We start from the raw sequence: 27333 nt of genomic DNA on the forward strand, positions 1-27333 counted from the left end.
TTGGCAGGGCGCCGGCGCCGCGCTCTATAAATAGCGGGTGCCAGCCGCGCAAGCCGCGCCGAGAGCGCGAGGACAGCCTCAGGCTGGCCGAGGGTGCGCGAGGGGAGGGTGCTCGAGGGGGCGAGAGTGGGTGGCTGTGGCAGTGGTTACGAACGGCGAGGCGGCGCGGCAGTAGTAACGGATAGTAGTCTCGCGGCCGGTAGTAGTAAACGGCTGGCTGGCTGGCTACTCCTCGCGCGCGCGACCCTTCCGCGCGCGCTCCGGACGATCAATCGAGCCGGCGAGAGAGAGAGAGAGAGAGAGAGAGAGAGAGAGAGAGAGAGAGAGAGAGAGAGGCACGACGCGAAGCACGCGAGGAGCAGCGCGTCGTTCGCTCGGAACTACCTCGGACTCGCTCTCCGGGGAACCTGGGGAATTCGCGGAGATCGCGTAAATGCGCCGGGTCGGACGGTGGACGACGAGCAAGCCGGAGAGGGGAGGACCGGGGCAGGATCGGCAGGAGGAGGTGCAGGAGGACGACGACAGCCGTCGGACGACAGGAGACGTCGACGAGGCGTCACGACGGCTACCGAGAGGCGACAGAGTCTCCGGCTTGAGGATTTTGCTCGAGAACTCGCGGCGCTGTCGTAAGAGGAGGCTGCGCTCTCGAGTCCTCCAGGGTGAACGGCAGCCGAGTTGGAGGTTCTTCGGGGTGGTCATCGGGGTACCGGCGGTTTAGGAGTGCGAGATTCGTCGTGCCTCGACTATGTGCCGGCGTCTCGAGGGTATCCGGCTGCTGGGATCGTCGCCGGTGATTGTGCGCGGCATCGTCGCGACGGAACGCAAGACGTGACTCCGTTCACGCGTCAGCTGACCCGACGAGGTCGCGGGAGACAAAGGCGGAAAGAGGTGATTATATAAACGGAGCGAGCTGGAGATCCGCAGAAGCGGATCCAGCTGCTTGTTTGTTCTTCTCCGTCGTCGTCGTCGTCGTCGTTGTCGTCGTCGTCGTCTTACATTCGTCGTACCGTTCATGGCCAGACCGGTGGATTCCCTCCCCGGCTCTTAAAGAGAGACTAATTATATTCGCGTGTGCGACGAGGTTACTAACCAGCCAACCCTCCGGCCTGCGCCTGCGTGTATAGACTGAGTGTCTCCCCGAGGGAGGGAATACGAATGCGAATAACGTTCGACTCGCGAGAAGCGGAACTCTTGTCGTTGGATCGACGTCGAAAGACTCGACGAGTCGCGGTTCGCCGGTCTCTCGGTCACTCTGTGAACAATCTGTTATAGGCCATATCCCCGGCTTCCAAGTAGATCTCGCCGCCGAGATATATTAGCAGCGAAGATTCGAACTTTGAAACTTGGACGATGTTGAATCGAGATTCCCAAGTCAAATCCAAAAGACCGCGACCTGAATCGAGCATAGAGAACTTTAGTAATTAAAGTCCAATCCGGGACCGTGAAGAATCTGAAGTGATTCAAAGATTGGCAACTTGGACATTCCACCGAGAGATTCCACGCGATCAGTAATACTGATTGCGTTAACAATCGTTATACGAAGACGTTAACCCTCGACGCGATCCGAAAATGTTATTAGAGATAAGAATCGTCTCTGCGACATCGATAACGCGTTCGTTCGACTCGTTCGATCGGTCACTCCAATGATAGGTCGCAATTTATTATCCAGAGGTAATAACTGTCCGTATAATCTAAAGACATTACCGGAGGATAATAATCGCTAATACGATTGACAACGCATTCATTTCGATTCGATCAACCGCGTGGACTCCGACGATCAACAGATTGCAAAGTAGTAGCGATCGGGACGAGCGAGTCTCAGTTGTGTGTCGTGATGTACGCGAACGTACCGCGACCCACGATTTATGGGCAGGAGAGAGAGAAAGAGAGAGAGGAGGGGGGCGGGGGAGAGAATGATTAGGCTCCTCCGATTGGATTTATTTTACGATCGCGCCACTTCGGCACGTCCATCACGCGTCCATATCTTTGACATATCACGCCAACTATAAATTCAAATCGATCAGCGAGCTTTCAAAGTGCTCTTCGGTTCGCTCGGACTGAATGCATCAAAAATCGCTCGTCACACCGGCTATTCCTCGGCTTTCCTCGCGATAAACCGACGCGACGCGCGCTTCGCGAGCAGGTTCGACCGCCACTTGAATTCTTCGGAAACACGAAACATCTCTGCACGCTTGCTCCGCAGGTTCACGATGGCTCTCGTGATGTTACCGTGCGACTTGCCCTGGTGGCCGGCCGTAGTGAAGCAGCTGGACAAGGCCGCCGCAGCCAGGAAGTCCGAGGAACTGATAGACGCGATGCAACGGCTACATGACATGTGCAAGTACGTTATCAGGCCGCGTTATCTGTCATCGTTGTTGTGGAGTTGCAAGTTACTTTGCAGCGAGATGACAGGACAGATCGGCGCGATCTGTGCTCTGGCATTTTTTTGATGGAGGAATAATTGTTTGAATCTCTTCAGCATAAGCCTCGATCCCGAGGAAGACGTGCAGGACCCCGACCTGTTCGCTGAACTGGCGAGCTTCCTAGACAAAGATCTCGAGCTCGCGGAGAGGGAGCAGGTGTTCACGAAGACAATACCGCGGATGGTGGAGAGGGCGAAGGCTCTGAGAACTACGAAACCGCCGCAAGGTTTACACTTTAGCTTACAGCAGCAAGGTTAGCCTCTGCGAGATTCCCCGGACAAGTTCCGCGGCGAGATGTCGCGAGATGTCCCGAAGAATCGCGCAATCAACGTGTACTCGAGAGTTTGTTTATTTGTCGCGCAGGTGATAGCGTCGAGTACAGTTACGCCTTCGTCTCCTCCTTAATAGCGAACGCGTTCTTCTCGACGTACCCCAAGAGAACCACCAAAACCCACCCCACGTTGCGCGACTTCAATTTCACCAATTTCTTCAGACACCTTCACAAGTGAGTAGCTTATCGATTGGACCGAATACTCAAGGGGAAAGCCTAGCGAATGCGTATAAGAAAGAGGAATAAGAGGAAGCAAGAAGTCGCAAGTTTTCGTACTTTCTCCTTTTCCAGAAACGCACAGAGAGCTAAGCTCAAAAGCATCTTTCACTATTACAATTATCTCGAGACGGAGCATGCGCTCGATGGCCGCCTGATAATTTCCAGACAGGTACTCGTGATGATTCGACGCTTTAATTTCAACAGTTAATTTCTAATAATCGCTACGACGAGAAATCTTGTCGAATTTTCGTCCGATAGTAGTCGCGCGTTACTCTGAGTTACTTATCGAAACTCCGTACGTTTTTTCGCGATCGAGCGAATTTGGATTTCGGTATCGCGCGGAAAACGCCCTCGATCGAGTCAACGGTATCTCAGTGCCTGCAATTCGCAGGTGATGACGTCCAAACAATGGTTGACTATCGAGGATTGGTTGGAAAGTAACGTACCTCTGTGTCCGTTAACGATACGCCACGAGGGACGGTTGGAGAGGATGGAGACGGAGTCGAAGATGCTGCAGGTTTGCTTTGCGAACGCTAGAATCGGCGGTGGAGTGCTCGATGGGGATGTCACGCAGGAAACTGTGCATGTAAGCAATCATCATAAACATTTAGATGTGTGACTGTGGGCCGGTTTTTCAATAATGGTTTAAACTTAGTCGATCGAAGTTCAAATTCTGTTCAAAAGCATTAGACTGTTCAATCACCAACTGAAATGTTATGTACTGTACTTTACTGTAATGTTGATATATGTCATATAAATTAAATGACACATAGAATATTTTTCAATTATATTAGTTTTATCTAATTAACTAGTTGCAAAATATGGTGTTTATAATGAATATTATACGAATAATATAAAATTTATTTATATTGTATCTTTTTATTTTTTTCAGAAATCAGGCTTTTTTAGTATGTATGAAATGACATTACTAACATTAAAATTTTATGCTAATGGATCTTGATAAGCGTAGGTGATTTTATTAGTGTTCATAAAAATGTAGCCAGCAAAGTAATTAATAAAATTTCAAGGGCAATTGCTCAACTTAGATCTGCATATGTAAAATTTTTGAATACAGAAGAAGATATTCAAAGACTGCAAGAAAAGTTTTACAATATTGCGAGATTTCCACATTGTGTGAGTGCTCTAGACTGCACTCATATTAAAATTAAATCTCCACGTGTCTAAAAGTGACCCGCACAGCGATAACTTTTCGTTGCCAACTTAAGAACAACAAAAGTTTATCTAAACTGTCTTCAGCGTATGCTTGAAAAACACACAAGATGTAAAACTAGGTTTGTGGATCAAGGAAGGATCAGATAATCTTTAGTTTAAATCACGATTGAAAAGCCGGCCCTTAGTGTATAAAAGGTTGGAAGGACGAAAGTGGAGATGGATAACTACCTCTCTGTCCTGCGCGCTGCGTTTATGATCAACATGGAAATTGATAGAACGTTTAATCATCTATTTCTACAGCTACGACGCTACTCGGTGGCTTCGTGGATCGTCCGTTCTACTTTAGCTTCGCTTTTCCTCTTTGAAGAATCTAAAATTAAATATGATTGTTCGATTACGTTCTTTTCCTCTTTCTTTTATCTCATCGTTTCTTTCGTATTCTGCCGACGAGGAAATTGCGCGAAATCGCCCCCCCTCTGACCAATATAAATAAACAAATAAATAAAAAAATAAGTAGATGAATAAAATAATTATGAGATAAGATTTTAATATAAGAGAGAATAAGATTAAAGCATAAAATAAATAACTTCTCTCAGGTGGCGACGCATCCCGAGATGCTCGCCGCGATATTGTCCGTCGAGGCCTTAGAAGACAACGAAGTACTGATAGTCGAAGGTGTGAGGCACATGTCGAGGATAAACGATCCGCGGCACAAGGCGATCTTCGAGGGTATCCCGAAGCCGAACGTGGTGAGTAGCCGCGTGCGCGCGTGTGCGCGACGGAGCCATGTGCCGTTCGCGTCGGCGACACGCTTGGAAAACGAGAGGGGTGAACAATCGTACAGTTTCCCGAGCGCAGGTCACGGTCTGCTGCATAGACCCTGAGGACTACTCGCAGTTACCGCTGACGCAGTTCGAGGAGGACAACATTTTGCGCGAGATGAACAAGTCGCTGCTGGGTTTCCGTCAGCGGCACGTACCCAGCAGCCCTACGGATCCGATCAAGACGGACTCGGAGGCGGAGATCGGCCTAGGTTCACGTAGACTATCGCCAATCGGCGAAAGCTTTAGCAGTACGCCGCCGGAAACGGAGGGCGAGGACAAAGTCTACGGTAATATCAAGAAAGGTGGGGAATAACGCGGAAGAGGACAGAGAGAGAGAGAGAGAGAGAGAGAGAGAAAGAGAGAGAGAGAGAGACTCGTGCGACTCACGTGTGATTCGCTCGAGCTACATTTCGCACGCTCGTCTTGTGATATTGTATATTACCTCCATTTTTTCTTTCTCTCTCTCTCTCTCTCTTCTTCTTCCTTCTTTCCCATCCGGTAAACAGACAAGCAACCCCCGCGCGACGACTGCGGCAAATTAGACGGCGCGACGCAGGAGACGCGCAGCAGGCCTAACGGTAAATCGATGAGACCGCCGAGCCCGCACAAGATGTGCAAGGACGCGAGCTGCACCAACAACCGCAGGAATCGCTTCATCGTGCTAGGCTCGAGCGGCGAAGTGCTGCCGGTGACGCGCCAGTCCCTCGGCCAGATGTCGGTCTACAGCAGCTGCAACAGCCAGAGCACCGACAGCTTCCACAGCGCTAAGGAGACCATCGACGAGGAACCCGGTGCGGCACACGCGCGTTTTGTACGGTGAAAAGCAAAATACGTCTCGCGCTGAAAGCAAATACGTTCACGAGATAAACACTTTTCAGGGGAGGAGGAGCACAAATTAACGAAACGTTACAGCGCACAGCTGGACACACCCGAGAGGCGAGGGACCTTCGCGCAGCGGCTGAAGGACGCCCTGAAGCGGGAGAGCACGGCGACTGGCGCGACTTCTTCCAACACCTCGTCCGGCGAGAGCAGCTACGCAGTGGGCATCAGCGTCAGCGGTAGCCACGTCTGCGATCAGGACATCAAGTGAGTCGGTCGAGTACTAAAGGAGTCCCCCTTTGCGGGATTCGCGAGGACGCTCGCGTTATCCTCTCGCAAATCAAACGATTCCTGAATAACGTGCACTTTTGTAACGCGTTTCATCATATGGGATAAATTCTGTGAGATCAAAGTGTTGATTCTGGACATTCTTATCGCTTGATCCCGATTTTCCGGACTAAAACAATAAGGATGTCCTTCCTCTCTTCCTTACGACACTTACTTGCGGTCGTCATCGAAACTGGATTTTACCAATGAGCGCGACGTGTTGCAGGGTGAAGAGAGGGGGCTCGAGGGGCTTCGTCCTTCGCGACGAGACGGTGGACGAGGAGTTTCTGAAGGAATCCTTGGAGGCCGAGCAAAAGTGGCTCGGCCGGTTCCGGCAGAGTCAGGGGCCTATGTTTCAGCGGAAGGACACAAGTGCGAGCAGCAAATACAGCTTCAGCACGGAGTACAACTCCGGCGAGTATTCGAGCGAGCGGCGCTCGCGCTCTCGAGTTAATCGCAACAGAGGGAACTTACGGCCGAACCTTGTAGATTTCTGCTCCGAGCTGGAGGAGGTCTACGAGCAGCTGTCCAAGTGGCTGGAGGACCCGATAGTGGCGGACGAGAGCGGCGGTCGGGAGCTGGACGCGAGGGACCGAGCGGTGGTGCGATTCGCCGGTTCGCTCCTCAAACGTGCCCTGAGCGAGTCGTTCGCCGGTGTGCCGGTCCAGGAAGGAGAGCCTCAGCCGTTCATTGACTCCAACGACGTGAATCAACGGCACAAGCTGGCATTGGCCGTGAGGAGTCTCAGCCTGGAGCTCGCTCGCCAAAAGAACCGAAGGCAGCAATCAGTAAGGACATTCAGCAGATTCTTATGGAAGCGTCAGCTCACGGCGTGTCTCACGGCGACAGAACGGCTGAATTAGAGGGAGATACTGAGCTCTCAATTCGCGGCGAACCATTCGCGCTCGAGGTATCATTTCCTGACTCTGGAAAAGCACAAAGTGGAGAGACTCTTGAAGAGAGCCGGAGAGAGTCTCGCTTATTTTCAATCGCTCAACGATAATTAGATATGCGCTTCAAAATATGACAATAGGCGGTAACACGTGACGAATTCGTTGCTTCCCTTCCGGTTGCTTACTTTTCCGGAGCCAGAAAATGACAAGCGAGTCAATAGTCTTCACTTGCACGCTTTACTCGCTTACTAAAGCGTTGACGAGCGTTGACGAGCGTTTCCTCGTCAATACACGCGAACAGATATCCTCGAGCACTCGTAGCGCGTATTAAGATGGAATGAGAGACAACCCGGGTGGCTTCGCTCGAGAGAGCTAGCAAAAACGAAGCAAAACTGGTCTCTCAAAACGCGGGCTAATCGGCGAACGAAACGAACGCCGGGATTCTGAGTCTCTGAGACTACAGGCGCGACATGCTATATTATACAGGTGTCTGAGTCGGAGGGTGTAGATCGCTACGAGGACGCCTCGTGCGACACGGTAAGAGAGGCGAGGGACTCCCAACGTAGGAAACTTTGGGCCGTTACGCTCACGTCGGAAGTGTTCCAAACATTGGTCGATGATCAGACCACCGTCCTCCTGTGCCCGCCGGGACCGGCGGCTCCCGGCGCGAACGCGTCGAGCCTCGTCGACGCCTCGAGCCGAGCGGCGAGCGCGAAATGCGCTCCGGGTGCACTCGGTGCCGAGGTGATTCTGAAACTTCACCCGTATATATCACGTGTAATCGCGATTGCATGAGGCGGCGACTGTGTTTTTTTTTCCTGTTCTCTTCTTTCTCCGCCGCTGTCATCTGTATCTGAGAGAGGAGCTCGAAGGACGAGAGGGGGGAGAGAGGGAGAGAAAGAGAGCACCCGAGTGTCCGATTTTCTGGAATGTCTCCGCGTCTGTCGGATGTGAACATGCTCTTCGAGACTTGAGAATTGTTCCCTCCGCTGCGAGACTCTCACCGCTGCGATGACCGCTCTTTCCTTCTTTCTTCGACTCGGTGCATGCCGGACGAGTGGTATCAGCTTGTCTCTCATCTGACACATTTCAAGATCCTCGCGACTAATCATCTTTATACACTACACATCTTGTTGCCTGTCTTTCGGCCCGCTCGACTTTGACAATTCTCTCCGCGCTCATGTCTCGCGCTTCTTCGTTCTTCTCGATGTTAACCGCCGCCGTTCGGGTCGCTCTCTTCGGGCTGACTGCGACGCGGTGTCCACCCGGTGTCCTTCCTTCGTGCGAGACTAAAACAGAAATAACATGTGGCTCAGCTTCTCCTCTGTCGACTTTAATACCGTTCGATAATCGCATCGCCAGCGACGATTCGAAATATCTCGTCGTCTTTACTAACCGCAGTGTTCCCTGTGTATATCAGGGAGAGAATACACGTAGCGACGTGTAGGGGCGAGATAATCGTTTACAGATCACGCGTTACCTGTGTGCGTAGTTGCCGCGCGAGAACAGTCCTCAAGGCGGAGGGATGCTGCCGGTGGCTACCGGTAACTGGGGATGCGGGACTAGATTGAAGGGTGACCCGCAGCTCAAGTTGGTCATCCAGTGGCTCGCATGCTCGTTGGCGGGCGCGCCCAGACTGATCTACTACACTTCGGGCAACGCCAGTCTGTCTAAGGTGAGAAACAATGTTAGCAGCTGCTTAACGCCCGTTGTTCGCGAATCGATATTGAGAATCTGATTACTCCACGGATAATTGTGATCCCTCAACAACCGAAACACCCACAGCACAAGACATCCTGAGTCCTGACCTTGAAGTCTGTACTCAGGGTGTCCTAAAGTATTCTCCAGTACATTCTGGATATTCAGTGCTGTCTGATTGATAAATTCCCAACAATATTATTGATATATCAATTGTTCCATGGATATCATTGGAGGGTTCCTCTCCAAGATATCAACCGACGAGCTAACCAAACGAGCGATAAGCATTTCTCTGCTAGTCTTTTCATCTCAATTCTAGTTAAATCCCGTGTGAAAGAAACAATAAGTGTTTTCCCATATAAATAAAAGTACAAAATGTTACTGTGTGTGCGTGTTGGTGTACAGACACTCGCTGTTTGAGAGTTGAACAGCGTGCAGTCGTTCAGTAATCGACGCTGACATTCCAGCTGGACACCGTGAGCAGAGTTCTGATGGACAGACGTTGGTCAGTGGGTGACCTGGCGGCCGCGACTCTCAGGTTCGCCGTGCAGGCGATCGAGGAGCGAGTCGAGGGCAAAAACAGCCTCTTCGAGGAGATAATCGGCATGGATAAGCCGAGTCCTTAGCCCGACACGATGCTGTCCGTTCTGGTGGACATGCTGGCTACTATGATCGAGGACGGCCTATTGCGAACCTAACAATGTATATCACAATGTATCTCCTTCGCGGGGAGAAACACAAAAACAGAACGGGTATTTAACTGTAGCGACGCAGAATCGAGGAAACTATTCTAACTCGTACAAGCGTAGCTTTAGATGAAACGTGTTATATAAACGAGTTTAAACGATTACTCATAACAGATATCGAGTCTTTAGAGAGCCTTGTTTTCGTAGAAAGACGGAGAGGGAGAGTCTTCCCCTCTCCCTCTCTCTCTCTCTCTCTCTGCAGTCATTCTTTTGTTTGTACTGTTTACTCGTCTAGCATATCAAAATGATATCAGGTAAACTTGCACAATTCATCGTACAAGGCAATATATCAAATAGAGAGACGCTAGCGTAGTGTCGCTGCGATATTTTCTAGACTATAAATGTAGAAGCGTTTGTCTGTCGATGCGATTCGCACGCCTAGAATCGCTCCCGCGTTCCTCCAACAAGCGATGGGCGACGGAGATTATATACTATAATACCGGAAGTTCAGTTGTCGGTTAATATCATTGTCATGGTGAGAGAGCGTGAGAAGTTCTTTATAATTTCTGCGCGATAACGGTCTAGTCGGTGTATGTACGAGAGGTCAATTCTGATTTTACTTTATATACGAAACGAGTAACTGGACGCAGTTACATGCAATAATTACTGAGGCACAATATATTAAACTATATTTTGTACAATAAATATTTATTTATATATATATATATATATATATATATATATATATATAAGTCGCTATATATTTTAAGTCAAAAAAATATATATACGTAATATGCGAATAGATTTTTAGAGAAAAAAGTTTTAGTAGTATTTTCTAATAAAATATTAATGTATATATATATATGCATAAATCACACTTTTTATAAAAATAAAACATATACATGTAAACTGCTTCTATATAAAACCGCAAATTCGGATATGAAGAATGGGTGGCACGACCTAATGTGGAATATGTTTGCTAGTGTGTAAATCAATTAAAGAGAAATGAGGTCTTCCATTATTAAAGCGAAACATGTGAAAGTATTTGTTTTACGACTTATATATACTCCAGATAAACTTCTCATTCTCAATGAGAAGTTTTATCCCATTCTATCACATTCTAAGTAATGATAGGAATGTTTCAATCTATATATATATATATATGTATGTATATATATATATATATATATATATGCACACTATATATGTGCAGAAAAAGTATATATATATACGTAGAGTATATATTAATAAATTTATGTCACAAAAAAAGCAGATGAAATTTTGCTTCTGTTTGAGATCTTCCTGTCCATCGTGATTCATTTTCTTTCGATGTGCATACAAATTATATCTTTTTCTATATTTCTTACGATTCGACTAAATTTAAAAGCAAACTCACAACACAAAACAAAACGTATCTTGCAACACGCATCACAGTTTTTCCTTTTATTAATATCACACGTTATTATTAATTAGAAATATCTTAAACATACCATCTGTATATATATATATATATATATATGTGTGTATAAGTTAGCATTCAATAAATATTATTTCCGAACAATATTGCTGACGAGAAAACGAATGCTTCTCGTGGTTATTCCGATCGTATTCCTTGTTACATTCTATTTCAAGTGATTGCTGCGGAATTTTTGTTACTTCTTTAGTTTTATTGTTATGCTCGATACATTATCTAAAGTAGTATTCAAACTACCTCGCGATTAAGTTGGCTGTGTGTATATGTGTGTGTGTATGTGTAATTTCTCTCATTAAATCCTGAGCTCGGTACTTATCTAGAAAGTAAAAAAAGACGCGTATAAAAACAACAGATTGTATTCACATATCAGAAGAAGAGGCTTCGTAGACGCCGCCCCACGCCTTGCCTATCGTACAAGATATTAAATTTGTTTACAAACTGATTTATATTATTACAGCCCTTAGTTATGATACCGAGATACGTCATCAAACTGAAATCGTTGCATTGCTGAAACAGAAAAGAAGAAATAAATTATAGATCATTGTTACGATAAACCGACTATATTTTTTCAAAACTATCATTATACTGACATTATAAAAGTCAGCTCTAAATTTTGGATTATTTAGAACAGGCAGTCGATGACTTAAGGAACAAGCCGCTCGAAGTACTTCATGGTTTCCTTTCAACTCTCCATTCTGCACAGCCTGCATATATCTCAAGACAAGTTTCACTCTTGAGTGCAACATTTTGATAGCGCTGTGTTGTGCTGTTAAATGTTCCGCCACTGAAATGCAACATTCGGTTCATACCCTGATCTTGCTACTTTGTAAAAATACACAAGTATTTGTTGTTAAAATTACCTAATGAACTTTCACCCTGATCAATGTTACACATCCTTGCGACATGATCGACACCGATTCTCTCAGCTTCCTCAGTGGCTAATGTATAAGTTAATGGAACAAATAACATGGTGGCTTGACCACCGACTAGGTCGATTACTGATTCGTACATGGAAACCGACAATTGCTGTAAACAATCAAGTAAAAAATTACCTCAGGTGCAATTAACAAAGACAACCTTACCTTCAACCAGATACACATTATTACTGAACTTACATCTGTATTCTTCGGTCTTGGATCTAACTTCAGGAACACAGGGCTTTCATTTATTTCACAGAGCTGCTTGTGCACTCTGATGTCTCTCTCGTTGGGCATATCGCCGGTAGTGTACCAGCCCAAAAAGTCCATATCGCTAAAGACTTGCTTGAATTGCTCCTCCTTTGTATTGTAGTAATCTTTATCAATTATCACATCATCGCCGATGCAAGTGAACACCAATTCAAAGGAATTCATTATTTCTATGTTACGACCCTTCTGCTTACCAATCAGAGCGCCGTATACTAAAAATATCAACAATTTTATCACAAATTAAACAATACCAAATATTGTTAGGAACTTTTGTTCCTAGAAACTTGACCACATTATGATTTAAATGTATTATTGTCTCAGATACTATATAGTCTGAATTTTGACACAAGCAATCGTCCTGCTTATCACCATCAGTCTCATATATATATATATATATGTATATGTGCTGACTGTTCTTGCTAAATATAACAAATGATGATCATATTGAGATAAAGTACTGATTATATATTGAGGTCATGAGTAGCTTTAGTGAAAGATGTTTAAACAAGATTCGTGAGATCTTACCCAACTGGTCAGTGCCTTCCTGAGCCCTGAGCCTAGTCCAGTGCTCGCTGATGTTCATGATTACTAACGGATGCAGACTGATGGACACCGAGCCAACGGTGCCAGAGGATGCCATGACCTTGATCGCGCTCGTAGGGGTCGCAGACATAGCAGGGTTCCTCTCAGAAGTATCCTCGTCGATCTCCATCGGCGTTTCCCCGGAGGCTGTTACCGGGGTCTCCTTATTATTGGAGTTGGTTGCGTTGTTTTCGTCGACCTCCATGTCGTCTGCCAGCCGTCGTTACTGTCGTTCGTTCGTTTACCGCGGACTTGGCCGACTCCTCCGTTCGAGCAGACCCAGAAGAGGGGGGCTAGACGTAACGACTGACAGTGCAGTTTTTTCTTTGAGTCAACACCTTCGTCGTGCACCTGTCGACCTGGACAATCAGCACGAAATGACAAGCGTCTCCTCTGAAAATGGACAATGATCGACCGTTGAATCGATGTTCGACTCTTCCTTTTTTGCCACAGGATCGATGCTTTACCTTCTCGGTGACTCTTTTAAATTCGGCTGATCTTTATGTCGATAATTCTATAAAAATGTCGATACTTTAGCCGATTTCGTTAATAAATTGTACCGCTCGTATGACTCCTGTTTGTGCGACAGATCCGTAAAACGTTCACTCCTCCTCGTTAACGAGCGAAGATGAAGTTGATCCGACATGTTGTTCGGTCATGCCGCCAAAGAATATATGCGTCCTTGAATCATGCTACTCGGAAATAAAAACCTCTCTGACTCTTGATACCTTGACGCATTATTTAAAAATAAAAAAAAGTCATTTAAAACACCACGAAGTCGTAGCGGGTGAAAATGAAAAGCCTAACTCACGCGTTTCTGCATAATATTGCTAAATAAAAGGGGAAAATAATAAGCCGTTTCACTTGCCATCAAGTCGTACTCCCCGTTCGCTCGGTGAAAACAGTGGCGACCCGTAGCGGAAGTTTCAGAACTAACATAGAATAACGGGTCTAACGGGTTGATCTCTATTTCAACGTGTAGTTTCCAAGTCTCCGTTACGAGCCGCCACCTTCTTACCGACAAATCGAGAAGCTTTGTCCTGTGATACGACTCGACGACAAGGCAGACGAGTCCTCATTTTTCCAGATGACAAATAGGAATCAATATTATTCTCTCTCGCACAGATGCTTGTTTCACTTTTTGTATTACGGGAGAAATAAGCTACTCCTCCTTTTGTGTCTGTATACTCTAAGGTTTAAATGCACATTAGAGTCAAATTTGGAAAATTGAGGAATTTTTTGCTTAATTAGGGATCAATTATAGGAACTTTTAATTTTTTCATGTGGCGACACTGTACCTCGAACAGTCCACGAGAAGGATTCACATGGAATCACGCATCACGCGCGGCGCGACCCGAAGGATAACTCGCTTCGCTTTGTCGCAAATCTCACACTCGACTTATATATACATAGTCACACTTTTCGTTTGATCCTGTTTAGCGAGACATCCGACGCACTTTATCTTGGCGACCGAGGACCATTTCCCCCAGATTGCGCGAGAGTGACCGTGAATGCATTCGAGAGCGAGTCAGCGAATCGTCGAGGTAAGAAGAATGGCTTAGCGTGGATCATTTTCAAGCCGTCGTGTGTGACCGAGACACATATGTCAACGAGAGCGTATTTGTAGAATTGATCGTGTTTTTTCACGTGTTTGCTCGCTCGTGACTCGCATGGTGCTCCGACCAAGCTCGGCAGCTCATACTTCTCTCGTCGGCACGAAAGAAATCATCCTCCTCTTCTCCTCCAAGTGAGTAAACTCGTGATAGAGGTACATTTACTTCAACTGCGTTTCTAGGTTAGGCGGGCGATCGCATCGGGAGAGCGCGCGGTCGTTGGTCTCGCTGACGATTCGTGATCTCGCAGGCGCAAAGTCGTTCGTGAGTCATCGCACGGGGACTCCACGTCGACGAGGGACGCATGTGAAGGCTGCTCTCACGGATTGTCGATCGCCCTCGCACACCGTTCACGACCACATCGCGAGCCCCTGAGCTTCCTCATGGTGCGAATCGTAACGACAACCGTACTCTTACGATTGTAAAAGCGCGCCTTTCAGCGAATCCCCCCGACGCGTTCGAGTCAAAATTAAAAATTTGGACTGTAGAGACTGTACGGAAGTAAGGCTACCTGCCTTCCTAATAAGCCAACACGAATTAGAGACTCCCGAGCGGTCGGAAATGCTGACGAAAATTGCTGTAGTGTCTCCGTTGAGGCACCTTCTCCGAGAGTTCCCCGCCAACATAAAGTTTTGCTTCGCCTATGGGTCGGGTGTGTTCAAACAGACCGACAACAGCAACAGCGAGAATATGCTGGATCTCATATTCGTTGTGCGTGACGCTAGCAAGTGGCACGCTGAGAACCTGCAGAAAAATCCCAGGCATTACGCCCAACCGATGAGATTCCTCGGTGAGAAAGCGATTACTAAGATGCAAGAAAAATCGGGTGCTGGCATATATTACAACACTCTGATCAGAACCAATCAGGGACAGCTCATTAAGTACGGAGTGATCTCTGAGGTCTTGCTGGTGGAGGATCTTCTGGACTGGAACCACTTGTACCTGTCGGGTCGACTGCACAAGCCCGTGAAGGTGCTGGTGGAACCCGACGAGAGTTCCCAATTGCGCACTGCTCTGGTGCAGAATCTGCACTCGGCCGTGCACGCTGCCCTGTTGTTGCTGCCTGAGCACTTTACAGAGATCGACTTCTTCCGGAAGATCACCGGGCTGTCCTACCACGGTGACTTCCGCATGATCTTCGGCGAGAACAAGGACAAGATCAACAACATTGTGCTGCCGCAGCTGCAGCACTTCAAGCAGCTGTACGAGCCGGTGCTGAGGCACTTTGACAACTACGTAGACATACCGAAATTGGACAATATGGCGGTCACGTGTCGCCAGGACACCAGCCCGGTGACAAAGGTCCACCACCTGAACCACTTGCCGCGCATGCCGCAAGTCAGACTGATCAAGGCATGGTCTTATGGTCCGAGGTTGCGGGACACGGAGGATTGCCTGCGGGCTATCGCGCACGACCCGGAATGCTGCGACATATTGGAGCAGTGCCTGAAAGATATCGTCTGGCGGTCGAGTGTGACGCAGAGTCTCAAGGGAATCGTGACGGCGGGCCTCACGAAATCCGTTAAGTACAGCGGCGCCAAGATAGTTAAGATGTTACGATCGAACGTGTCCGACCAGTGCACCCTGCCTAGTCAACGACGGAACTCGAGTCAAATCGATAACATCGTCGAGGCGGTCGTGAAGAAGACCGAGACGAAAGGGGCCGAAAAGCGCGTCGAGTAGTTACACCGTCTCCGTCGTTCTTCCTAGAGTGAATTTTCAACACACCCCGACACGTATACACATTCACATGTAAATTCTCATAACGCTTGTATTGCAAAAGGGAAAAAAAAAAGAAGTAATAAAGTGAATGGTTTCTCCTTATTCTCAAGGGTGTAACGCATTCATTGTAAGTGTAACTCGCGCGCGGCCACTCGCGCTAATTAGACTCACTTTTTGCTTTTCTTTCGTTGAGAGGTCTCCAGATGAGGAAGCGTCGAGTGAACGGTTGTCCATGAGTCTATGCTCTATCCGATGTTCTAGAAATCGCAGAGATACCTCACGAGAGTCTCACGTACCGGTCGCGTTTGCCAAAAATAAAAAAAAAAAAACAAAGTATATTCGCGTTCGGTGAAAAGTCCCCGAAGCTCACAGCTCTGTCGTGTTTTCAGCGACCGCTCGGATTATGACACCGATGGATTCCGACTCGGAGAGCCAAGACAGCGATGAGGGCCGGCGGTTTCGCTTCGAGGCTACGCGCAAGGACCCGGTCGCGCCCGTGGACACGACCAGCCGGACGACAAAGTCGCCGAAGAAGAAGTCGAAGCACAAGTCGTCGCAACGCGACGACAGCAGCAGCAGGCATTATCGCGAGCGGAAGGAGCGCTCCAAGTACGAGAGCACCAGGAAGACTGACGACAAGGATCTCAGGCACTTGATCAAGCACACGAAGTCGCAGCACGAGTCGCGGAGTGGCTCGCGGCAAGAGGACTCGGGCGGTAAGAATTTACACAGGGACGCGTCCACCGGGAACGACCGTGGCCCCAGGCACTGCTGTGGCGGCGGCGGCGGGGACACCAGGGAGAGGTCGCGGGATTCGAAACGACAGTCGGACAGGGATCGGAGCGTCCATCGAGTGCAACGATCGCGTGAACACTCGTACGAGAAGAACCAGGACGAACTGCTGCGAGGCTCGTCGTCGTCGGGCGACAAGCACCGGGCTCGCGACAGGCACAAGCATCGTTCGCGAGACAGGAGCCGAGAACGGTCTCATCAGTCGAGCAAGCTCAAGTCCTCGAGCGGCGAGCGGTCTCGAGAAGACCACGGTAAGACCACGGACTCCGCGAGGAAGTTGTCGGTGAAGGAGAACAAGTCGCAGAATTCCAAGGACTACTCGTCCAAGAGCGTCGAGCGGGCGTGTAGCCGGAGCTCGGAGAGTCGTTCGACGCTCATTCGTCTCGACGCGAGCGAGGACATGAAGAAAGAGTCGCCGTCGGACGTTCAAGACTGCAGGGAGCTGGACCTGTCGCAGTTCGACGTGCTGTCTGAGACCGACGAGAACACGTCCGACGCCCCGGACTCGCGGTGCCGCGCCTTGCCGTTGCGTCACCGTGAGAGCAAACCGATGCGAGAGCACGACTCTGCTGGAGATCGCTCCGAGAGTCGCGAGCCGCCGAAGAAGCGAGCGCGAGCGGAAGAGCGGCAGGAGAGGCACCAGGTAAAAATGAGGAACCACGACGAGGACGGCGACGACGACGACAAGGACTGCGGCGATCCGGCGTCCGGGCCGAGTAATAATAATCATAGTGCCGTTTCAGATTCCTCACTAGTCCCGTTCGAGACGATAGCCGAGAAATCGGGAGACACGCGCGCGGACTACTCCGCGAGAGAGAGGCTCGAGCGCCGCTCGAGACAGGAAAGAACGACGCTCGCTGACAACAACAGCGACGCGGAACGTTCAAGCTCGAGAGAGAGACGCTCGCGACACCCCGCTGCCGTCTCGGATGAAACGCGATCTCTCGAGAGAGGCGCGAAGCGAAGTAGCTCGATATACGGTCCGCTGCCGATACCGGAAATAACGCTTGACGACGAGCAACTCGAGACGTCGTCCTCGAGGCGTGTCGACAGCAATCACCATCGCAAGTCGCGGAGGAACACGACGTCGATCGTCGACGATAACCACGACGGTGTGGTGGATAACGGCGAGAGGAGGGTTCTCGTCGGACCTTGCTTACCGCCGAGCGACAAGACGAAGAGTGCCGTCGAGTCTCGAGCGGATGATCCGAAAGAAGCCGCGGAGGACGTGGTGGACATGGCTTTCGGGCCAGCACTGCCACCGCATCTGTTACAACGAACGTGCGACAAGTCGCCTGAGAAGATTATCGGGCCCGTGCTGCCCGACAGCTTGAAGAAGACATCGCGTGAGACGTTTCACGCGGAATCCGACGACGACTGCGCGATAGGCCCCTTGCCCGAAGATCATCCGGCCCTGAGGAACAGCCGCGTGCACGAGCAGTTGGACCTGAGGGCGCGCAGAATCAGGCACGAAGGCTACTCGGAGGAGGTAAAACGATGCACTTGCTTTCGACGGTCTTGGACTGGGAGGGAGAGAAAGAGAAAAAATCTAGGGAGAAAGAGAGGAAGAACGCGAGGGTGTGTTACTGATGAGAGAGGGAAACGATCGTGTTTCAGGTCGACGTCGGAAACAAACGCGAGGAGTGGATGACCGAGTTGCCGCCGGCGCAGGCTGCCAACTTAGGATTGGGCCCACGCAAGTTCCGCATTAGAGACGGCCCGGATATGTCGGATAGATCGTGTTGGACCGACACGCCCGCGCAGAAAGTTCAGAAGCAAAGGGACTCGGTGAGTATGCCCGGTGTGTCAGGAATTCAGCGCAGAAGCTGGACGTGCTGGCTTCATGCGCGCATCCTTCAGCACTTCACTTCACACGTGACGACGCTAATGTTGAGCCTCTGTGATGTTCTCCGCGCAGGAGCGGAGAAGATTTAGCAGCAGTACGGAGGAGTCGGACAAGAGACGCGCGAAAGAATGTCACAAGAGGGACTCGGACAAGAGCACCAAGCGCGAAAAGTCTCTGTTGGAGATGCACCAAAGCAAAATGGCCAGGAGAAAAAGGGTGAGTCGGCACTTCACCCTCTGCGCGCGCGATCGTCGATTATACCGAAAGATAGTACAACACCTTCCTTGCCTTTTAGAATGAGGAGAAGGAGGCGAAGTTGAGCGGAGGATCAACGAGGAGGCCGTTCGACAGAGACATCGACCTGCAGGTCAATCGTCTCGATCAGGCGCAGAAAAAGACTATTCTCATGAAAGCGCGGATGCTCGACGACAGATTCTCACGCGGACAAATCTGAACGTTCGCCGCGTGAAACGGCCTGACAATTGCGACATCGCGCAGCTGAATTCTTGCGCTGATGAGCGCGTTCAGAAATTGGCGGATGTCGAATCGATATTCGACATCGTACAGATTGGTGCCTTGAATCGGAGCGAGTTCTGTTATCTCTTTATTTGTATTGAATAAGAGTCTTACGTAAATGTTTTAGAGAGAGAAAGAACGGAGCGGGGGGAGGGGGGGGGAGAATACGTACTTTAGCCTAGTTACATTCATACTTTTTTACCGTGATCTACGTATAATTTAACACGACACCCTACTACTGATCGTATGCGCGCGCGAAATTTTATTTCTTGATCGGCGAGATCCGGATCTTTGCGAACGGCCGCGGTTTCGGGCGCGGGATTTTACTTTCTTAAAATGCGCGACGTTTTCTCGCGGTTTCTCGAGGAGAAGCGCGAAGTCGTAATCAGGGACACCTTGTACTGATGTAAATTTATCTAGATATATATATATATATGTATATATATATATATGTATCAAGCACGAGCCGAGCGTATTGTTTTAGATGAAACTTTCCTAACATCTCTCATTATCTCTTTCTTATAAAGTCGTCTTTTGTAACACGCGACACGACGCGACGCGACATGTGTGTCACGATTCAGACGATTGTATCTTTTATAAATAGCATTCACGCAACACATATGTATATATAGCGTTCTTCTTGTGATTGTACTGTAAAACCGATAGTAACGTAACGTAATGATGACAGCAACACAACGATGGTACGGCCAATTTCCGCGTGCGAGTGTTAAGTAGACACGCCGCTTGTTGTATTCGTTCGTCGCACGTATTTTCTAAGCGAGACAAGTACAAAATAGTGTAATATACTACTTAGCACAGAACGTACGTACACACGTACCTCATGAGACACATTACATTGCGAATGCAAGCGTGATCATAAGGTCACGGTACTCTTAAGCGTGAGACGAAATGATATCGCTGATACCCGTTTACGCTTTCATGTTTCGCATCACGTGGGAGGAACTATCCTTACGATTTATACCATGCAATATTTGGGCATAATTTCGCCACGAAATTATGCATACTTGATTGCATTTCGATACATAAAGATCGAATATGTCAATTAATACCGACTGTGTATGTTTGTCCCTCTTTGTCCCGAATATTATAGTATTATCCTTCTCGATACGTCAATTGGATCTGAATACAAAACGTAAACTGTAGCAAGAGTAAAAGTGTAATGTTAAATTTGTGTATATGTGTGAGAACTATTCGAAATTATATAGATTAAATCATCTTATCCTTTTGTAAGATACGAACACTGTGTATAATGTTCCCCATTCAAAGTTAAATTCCAAGACAAAATGGAAAGATTCGAATTATAAGATATGAAAGTTCCAAAATGAAAGTTACACGTATAATTTGAAGATCGACTCCAATTGAACTTGAATATTTCTCGCACGTTACCGCACTCGTTCTTCACCGGGAAATTTCAGTATCTTGAACCGTTCAAAATCTCAGCAGTCTGATCTTTTACGGTGTTTGAACGTCGAGCCATTTAAAAATTAAATCGACCCCGTCCGCGCATGCGCGCATGTCCCTCTCTCTCTCTCTCTCTCTCTCTTTCGCGTTACGCACTTCCCGCGTGTCCAAGTGTGTGACGGCTGGCAGCGGCTGACAGGTCGACGTTGAAGATTTTCCGCGAAATTCGTCCTTGCGAACGTCGTAGACGCCCGCGAAGCCGCACTGATTTCCACGGACGCATCCGCCGATACACCCGACGTCGCTCCCACGGGGATTCCGTCAGCCGATCGTCCGAAGCGGTCGACGTCCAAATAAGACGCACCTAACCTCGAAGAAAGTAATACCGACGTACACGGTCATGACGTCCGGCACATCGTGAATGTGGCTGCTCTCTTGGGCTTTATCGTCGTGAGGCACGACGCGAGTAGCGGCCGCATCACGCGGAAGAGGCACATCCGGCGTGCTTCCTTCCGGAGCAGCGAACGTCGTGGCTTGGGCGGACACGGACGCGGACGGCTGGAAGGAGAGGAGCGCTCCTCGAGGAGTCGGCGCCTCGTTAGTGCATTAATGGCCGGCTAAAGAGCGTACGCGACACGGGCCGACTAATGGTAGCGCGTGAACCGACAATCGTGAGCACTTTCGGCTTTCGGTACGTATCGACATTGTTGTCTGTGCGAGTGAGAGCCGAAATTACGCGACTCTGTAATAATGCGTAACACGTCGTTGCCGAGATAATCGGTCAACGCGATACAACCGCGTCAAAGATTCGCGAGAAATCATCGCGTCTCACGCGCGTGATATGATATAGCGCGCGTCATTTTAATTAAAATGCCGAGGATATCTCGTTTCTTGTTCAAGAGAGGTAGAGAGGGGGGGGGAGGGGAGAAAGAGAGAGAGAGAGAGAGAGGAAGAAAAAGAGAGAACGAGCAAAGGTCCACACCCGTGGAGATTCGACTCGGCTCGGCTCGGCTTCGACTTGACTCGCGAGCGAGCAAATTATCGCGCGCGCGGAAGGAATCCGCCGTTCCTCGCGGCGACAACAGGTGTTTCTACGCGTTTCATCATCTGCCTGTCTGTCTGTCTGTCTGTCTGTCTCTCTCTCTCTCTCTTTCTCTCTCTCTCTCTCTCTCTCTCTCTTTGTCGCTCTCCGTCTCCGTCCTTCCACGGCGCCGGATTAACTGCTGCTATCAGGCCGAGGTTTTCATCGCTGTGCTAATAAACGACGTGGACCTTGAAAACTACGATTGTTCGCAGTCGCTCGTGCATCGCGATCAAGTCGCTTTGTCTCTCGAGACTAGTCAGTCGGTCAGATACCGTACGGTAAACGTGTGTGTGTGTGTGTGTGTGTGTGTGTGACACGAGATTGCGAGTGTGTGTGCGCGCGCGCGAGAGAGAGCGAGACGGTACTTTGGGATCGCGTGGAGCAGACTGCTTTCATTAGGCTAGCTTGTTTGTTTATCTCTGTTATCAGATGCGCGCTGTAAATTACTGCGCGTCCCGTGCCCCGCCTGTGTGTCTCGAACGTATGACTAAGTTGATTGCGCGGCGGATACGCTGCGGTGAAGAGTTTTACTTGAATGTACAGTACGTAGATATATATCGTCACGACGGTCGTGTGCAAGTGGAATGTATTTTGTTTGTCGCAGAGTAGCCCCCCCGCTGCGCCTCGCTACGCGATGTACTTTCTGTCTACTTCGGACGCACCCCCTGCGATATCCGCAAAGTAGATCCGCCGATTGTATAATGAGCCAGCTGAGAGAAAGCTGTGTGCGACGCGATTGAAGTTGACGCCAAGGGTGGACGTTCTCCGAGTGATTCAAGATGCGACAGTGTTGCGTGAACCATCAGGTCTTGCAATGGCTTCTTTGCCTGGTCCTGGGCGCTGCGTACAGCCGCGCGGATATCCTGGTGTTCTCCGCGGAGGCGAGACACCAGATCGAGGAGGAGTTTCGAGACATGCCCGCCAAGTTCGGAGGTTCAATACCGGCCGATGGGATTAAAGTACGTTGCCCCTTTGAAACTTCTTTTTGCCTCCTTCTGCTACGACCATTTCCAACGAATTCCTTTATACACGTGCACTCATGATTTTCTCTCTTGTGTCCGTTGTACCAGGGCATGGTGGTCTATTCCGACCCTCCTAATGCGTGCCATGAGATACAGGGTCCGCCAACTAATATCAGTAACAATAGTAATTGGATAGTTTTAATACGACGTTACAACTGTAGCTTTGAGATAAAAGTTCGAATGGCGCAGAGAGCTGGATACGATGCTGCTATTATACACAATGTCAACAGCAATGAATTGGGTAAGCAGCCGTGTGTCTTGACGTTAGTGTAACGTGATTGCAGTGTCACATAGATTGCAATCTACCCGTGGTAGAAAGCGGAGTAGACAGAACGTTCATTCCGCTTCACTTTCAGAGCCCATGTCAGCCAAGAATACCATAGGAATTGCGATACCGTCTGTGTTTGTCAGTGACGTCACGGGAATAGTCATCAAGGAAAATTATTTATACAACCAGCAGTATTTTGTATTAATTAACGATGATCTGCCGTTCAATATTAATACACACCTGCTCCTACCTTTTGCCATTGTTGTTGGGATATGTTTTCTAGTCATGCTTATTTTTATGGTAAGTTGCATTTAAGACGCTCAAGATTTCTCTCTCTCTCTCTCTCTCTCTCTCTCGTTCGCGCGCGCGCGCGCGCCTAACGTTCCGCCGATTTTTGTATTGATCGTTCGATCGTTCGATGGTTTACGGGCTGTGCAGATTGTCAGATGCATAAAGGACAGAAGACGACAACGGCGGCATAGGCTACCTAGTTCCAGCTTGAAGAAGATCCCGACACACAAGTACACAAAGGGCGATCCGTACGAGACATGTGCTATTTGCTTGGACGATTATGTGGAGGGAGAGAAATTGCGAGTTTTACCGTGTGCACATGGTACGCGCGTAACCGCCTAAAATAAGTCATTCTCAAATCTATCAATCTCGTGTTGTCACCGGACAACATCGAGATTGATGATGCCGCAATAGGCGCGAGCGATACAACATTGTTCTCTGCTAATTTATTATGATGTGCTTGTGACATCTTACAATGTCTGGAGAGATGTTGGACGTTTAACAGTCTAAAAATATAATTGAGATATTTCGGCAGATGGAAAGTAAAACAATCGCCGCGCGTGTTGACTAACGGCGAATTATTAAAATGAGAATATTTGGTTCAGCCGGCGGGATTATCCAGTTGCTAATAATGGTGCGTTGAACCTTTCAGCTTATCATTCAAAGTGTATCGACCCATGGTTGACGAAAAATCGAAGAGTATGCCCCGTCTGCAAGAGAAAGGTTCGTTGGCGGTTACTGCAGACTATTTCCGAGTTTGTAGCAGTACAGTAAACCCCTGTATATAACGCGAGGGAAGTGTTCTCCTCGTTACATGTGATATAATGCGCTACAAAAACTTTATACAGAGATCCAAGATGCGTTGTTCATCGAAACAGAAACGCACGGATTCTCTTAAGATTGTACAAATTCAGTATTTAAGTATGCATTACACGGGGTGATGGTGCGGTACAGGCGAGGCCTGTCGTGACTTTCGCGCAGAGTTATGCGGGGTTTGCTGTATCGTAAGACCTGCGTGCCGTGCAGAGAAAAGATTCGCTCGCTCGAAGATTGTTGAGAATAAAGCCTGACGATCTAGTCTCACAAAGACACTTACTCTCTCCTACCATATCTCGCAGGTTTTTACGGCTGATGAGCAGGTGGTGACCGACGAGAGTGATTCAGACGCCGATGACACGACACCTCTGATTCGCGACGGTCATCACGGTGCGTGCGAATGTTCTCGGATAAGTAGTGAAAACGTCGAACAATCGACGCTAACCGTCCGTGTCGCGATTTACAACGTTACGTGACCATCAAACTGTTCTTCCAGGCACGCAAGGCGGAACGTTCGCGCGACAGAGGGAGAATCCCTTCAACAGGGCCAGGAGATCCCAGAACAGGCAGGATAGTAACTCTAGCGTTAATAGCTCCGATTCCGAACAGTCCTTTGCTACCGACGACCGGGTTAGTACGAGCGCCGGTGAACCATCCAGCGGCACCGCTTTTATGGTATCCGATACCCACAGCATAAACGGTGAGATCCAGCATTAATTTCGCTCGCGTGTTTCGCATGCGCCGTACGACAAATCTGCACAATGTCTCTCTTCCTCCTCTCTCATCGATCTCTCTCTCTCTCTCTCTCTCTCTCTCTCTCTCTCTCTCTCTCTCTCTCTCTCTATTTATCTATCTATCTATCTATCTATCTATCTATCTATCTATCTATCTATCTATCTATCTATCTATCTATCTATCTATCTATCTATCTATCTATCTGTCTGCCCATCTATCTTTATCCACCCTGTTCGATCTGTTTAGGCGAGCCACAGGAACTGGAACGCTCGGTCAGCGATAACAATTTATACGCTGACGTTCAAGAGTACCCGACGCCTGTTATACAAATCGGACCGGCACGAAACACGAGGGCTGCGCTAAACTCCACGACGTCGGATCCCGATTACACGATCGTAATGCCGACCGCCAATGCCAGCAGGAACGACGTTGTTACGTAATGGCAACAGCATCACCTGCGACCGTCGCATTGCACGTTACAGGCCGTGCGTGTCTTGCCGGGTCGGTGGACGTTAAATAGAAGTGACAAGCACACAATGAGGATGGATAATCCGAAAGTAGGTAGTATTTTTAACGTACGCGAGTCACCATATTTCTTCTCTCAAATAACGCTATTACGACTTTGCTTTAATGCCAAATATTTCTTCACGCTGATGTGTAATACGTTGCGTCTGGTGTAACAACGCATACCCGGCGAATTTACGCGTTATGTCGCATCAGCGTTTCTTGTTTTTTGTTTTCCGTGTTTCGTCCTGCGACGAATGATGCATACAGTGACTGTTACGTGTTACGAATCGTCGATGATCTTTCTCTTTTATTGTCGCGATCGCGACAATAAAATCTTTCGAGATCTTTCGAGAAAAACATCCATCTTTTGTTTTAAAATCGAACCGCGAGATATGAAAACGAGCATACTGCGATGAGATAGAGCGAATCGATGTGTTGTTTAACACATCGATTCGGCTTAAAAGGTCAATCAGTGATGGTACGTCACTGCTCGATTTTTCATCCAAACACCTGATCGAAACCGTTTTCAGTTATTACGTAGGTAAGACTGCGAGCACTAGTTCACCGTTTAAAGACCTATGTTATTTTGTATACTTAGCTTAAGAACCACACGGCCTATTTGATTTTTGCGCTTCACAAAGTTGAAAGTTTACTTGAGATTATGTTTTCCTTTCTTTTCTTTTCTTTTCTTCGTCGTTTAGTTACAAAACCGCATTAAGCACGATATAGGATGCATAGACCTATGAGTCAGTTTTACAGCGATTACGTTTGCGCGGCATGTGACGAGCGCTGGGTGATATCGCAAAGTGTGTGTGACGAACGTGACTTTGTTGGCTACATATATCGGCTCTGTAAATATTATTTGTTAATATATATAACAATCAAGAGACCAAAAATCTACACAGAATTCCTCTCGAGTGCAGGACGTAGGATATCTTAAGGCGCAATCGTTCGTTGCTGCAGCGGATGGCCGCACCGAGATGTGAATGTTTTAGGTATAAGTACTCGCAAGTTTAGACACTAAGTTGATCAAGTTGAATCTTTAGTGTTAAGTTTTACGAAAGGTTTACTGTTATATCCAAAGTATACTATTGAACTACTACTATATACTACTACCACTGTGTACCGTTTTATATATATATAAAAAAAAAGGTAGAATAGTACTTATAAAATGGGCTGTATACAATACGCGACGTGTCGACAATTATCGTACGTAAATTTCGCTGTCAGTGAGTGACATTTCCATTCGACTTTTAATCGTGACAGAACAACGCCGAAGGGACTACGAAGTTGGCACGAAGTTTTAACGAAAAGCGATCGCACACATCATCTCAATCAAACAAACTCAGCCATCGGCGCTGACGCTCATGGCTCCGTTCGTACCTTATCGTAAAGTGCATAGATCTGCTCGTCCGAAGACATTGATGAGAGCCGCGAGAACATATCGAACGGCGAACGGCGAACGGCGAACCTTGTTGCTCATAACTCTAGACACACGTGAGCATGCATGCAATTTAATTTCGCGAAAAATGGAAGTATAATGCTTCGACACATCAGATGTATGAAGAGCAACGCGCAGGGCGACGGCTAAACATGGTAGGATTGCGTGTAAAAAGATATGTAAATAGCATCGCGGAGGATTCTATTGTATAAGCGCGGTACGCGAAAAATATTTTTATTTGTTTTTATAATCGTCAAATCGGGACACAAGTATTTGCTATTATCTTATCGTTTAACAATAGATGTAACACTAATAAAAATAAAACGTATTTATATTTTCTATTCTACCATATAAGACTCGCACATCTCCTGGTCACTCGTTGTGACGAACGACCCGCGGAATGATGTGTCTGCGGATCATGCGCGACTATACAAGGTCGAAAAGTTTTCATCCGTGAGGTCTCAAGGAGTGTTATGGATCCAGGAGCAAGACAGGAAGAATCCAAATACACGTCACATCAAGTATGCTCAAGAGAAGCCCGAGAAGAGTCGAGGTCAGAAAATTCATCATTCGACCAATAAGCTCGATCAAAGTAAAATTCACGAAACGGCAGAACAAGGAA

The 27333-nt window shown here is 48.0% G+C and overlaps 5 protein-coding genes across 18 annotated transcripts; 4 read left to right on the top strand and 1 right to left on the bottom strand.

The window, feature by feature from the left end:
- Positions 1-285: 285 nt before the first annotated feature.
- LOC105182495 (uncharacterized) lies at positions 286-10090 on the top strand. Of its 4 annotated transcripts, none has more exons than XM_011139949.3 (15): positions 286-888; positions 2204-2341; positions 2480-2676; positions 2787-2928; positions 3046-3142; positions 3365-3559; positions 4743-4895; positions 5005-5272; positions 5477-5761; positions 5849-6056; positions 6343-6530; positions 6606-6904; positions 7496-7753; positions 8502-8684; positions 9175-10090. In XM_011139949.3, the coding sequence occupies exons 2-15, from the start codon at positions 2211-2213 to the stop codon at positions 9331-9333; spliced, it is 2763 nt and encodes a 920-aa protein (XP_011138251.1). In that variant the 5' UTR covers positions 286-888; positions 2204-2210; the 3' UTR covers positions 9334-10090. The 4 variants fall into 4 exon arrangements, with proteins under 4 accessions (XP_011138251.1, XP_025152885.1, XP_011138253.1 ...); XM_025297100.1 differs by having other exon boundaries at positions 5513-5761; XM_011139951.3 differs by having other exon boundaries at positions 5005-5257.
- A 1117-nt stretch (positions 10091-11207) lies between these two features.
- On the bottom strand, positions 11208-13464 carry CSN6 (COP9 signalosome subunit 6). Of its 2 annotated transcripts, XM_011139954.3 has the most exons (7): positions 13448-13464; positions 13104-13364; positions 12580-13029; positions 11983-12266; positions 11728-11893; positions 11458-11651; positions 11208-11374 (listed from the first exon to the last, which is right to left on the bottom strand). In XM_011139954.3, the coding sequence occupies exons 3-7, from the start codon at positions 12839-12841 to the stop codon at positions 11234-11236; spliced, it is 1047 nt and encodes a 348-aa protein (XP_011138256.1). In that variant the 5' UTR covers positions 12842-13029; positions 13104-13364; positions 13448-13464; the 3' UTR covers positions 11208-11233. The 2 variants fall into 2 exon arrangements, with proteins under 2 accessions (XP_011138256.1, XP_019696620.1); XM_019841061.2 differs by lacking the exon at positions 13448-13464 and having other exon boundaries at positions 13104-13413.
- Positions 13465-13928: 464 nt separating this feature from the next.
- On the top strand, positions 13929-20288 carry LOC105182497 (histone-lysine N-methyltransferase, H3 lysine-4 specific). Of its 4 annotated transcripts, none has more exons than XM_019841060.2 (6): positions 13929-14180; positions 14264-14383; positions 16361-18252; positions 18381-18551; positions 18682-18825; positions 18905-20288. In XM_019841060.2, exons 3-6 carry the CDS (start codon positions 16375-16377, stop codon positions 19061-19063), a joined length of 2352 nt encoding a protein of 783 aa, XP_019696619.1. In that variant the 5' UTR covers positions 13929-14180; positions 14264-14383; positions 16361-16374; the 3' UTR covers positions 19064-20288. The 4 variants fall into 4 exon arrangements, with proteins under 4 accessions (XP_019696619.1, XP_011138260.1, XP_011138259.1 ...); XM_011139958.3 differs by lacking the exon at positions 14264-14383 and adding an exon at positions 14432-14635; XM_011139957.3 differs by lacking the exon at positions 14264-14383.
- Positions 14811-15932, top strand: LOC105182506 (phosphatidate cytidylyltransferase, mitochondrial). Its single transcript, XM_011139982.1, has one exon. It carries the CDS (start codon positions 14811-14813, stop codon positions 15930-15932), a length of 1122 nt encoding a protein of 373 aa, XP_011138284.1.
- Positions 20289-20687: 399 nt separating the features above from the next.
- LOC105182498 (E3 ubiquitin-protein ligase RNF13) lies at positions 20688-27045 on the top strand. 7 transcript variants are annotated; one of them, XM_019841066.2, is made up of 9 exons: positions 20688-21238; positions 22236-22590; positions 22702-22894; positions 23010-23221; positions 23351-23534; positions 23865-23935; positions 24331-24418; positions 24525-24728; positions 25010-27045. In XM_019841066.2, the coding sequence occupies exons 2-9, from the start codon at positions 22411-22413 to the stop codon at positions 25201-25203; spliced, it is 1326 nt and encodes a 441-aa protein (XP_019696625.1). In that variant the 5' UTR covers positions 20688-21238; positions 22236-22410; the 3' UTR covers positions 25204-27045. The 7 variants fall into 7 exon arrangements, with proteins under 7 accessions (XP_019696625.1, XP_019696630.1, XP_011138262.1 ...); XM_019841071.2 differs by having other exon boundaries at positions 22241-22590; XM_011139960.3 differs by having other exon boundaries at positions 20689-21238; positions 23360-23534.
- The last annotated feature ends 288 nt before the right edge of the window (positions 27046-27333 follow it).

Source organism: Harpegnathos saltator, unplaced genomic scaffold (assembly GCF_003227715.2).
Source record: "Harpegnathos saltator strain DR-91 unplaced genomic scaffold, Hsal_v8.6 scaffold169, whole genome shotgun sequence".
Taxonomy (NCBI): Eukaryota; Metazoa; Arthropoda; class Insecta; order Hymenoptera; family Formicidae; genus Harpegnathos; species Harpegnathos saltator.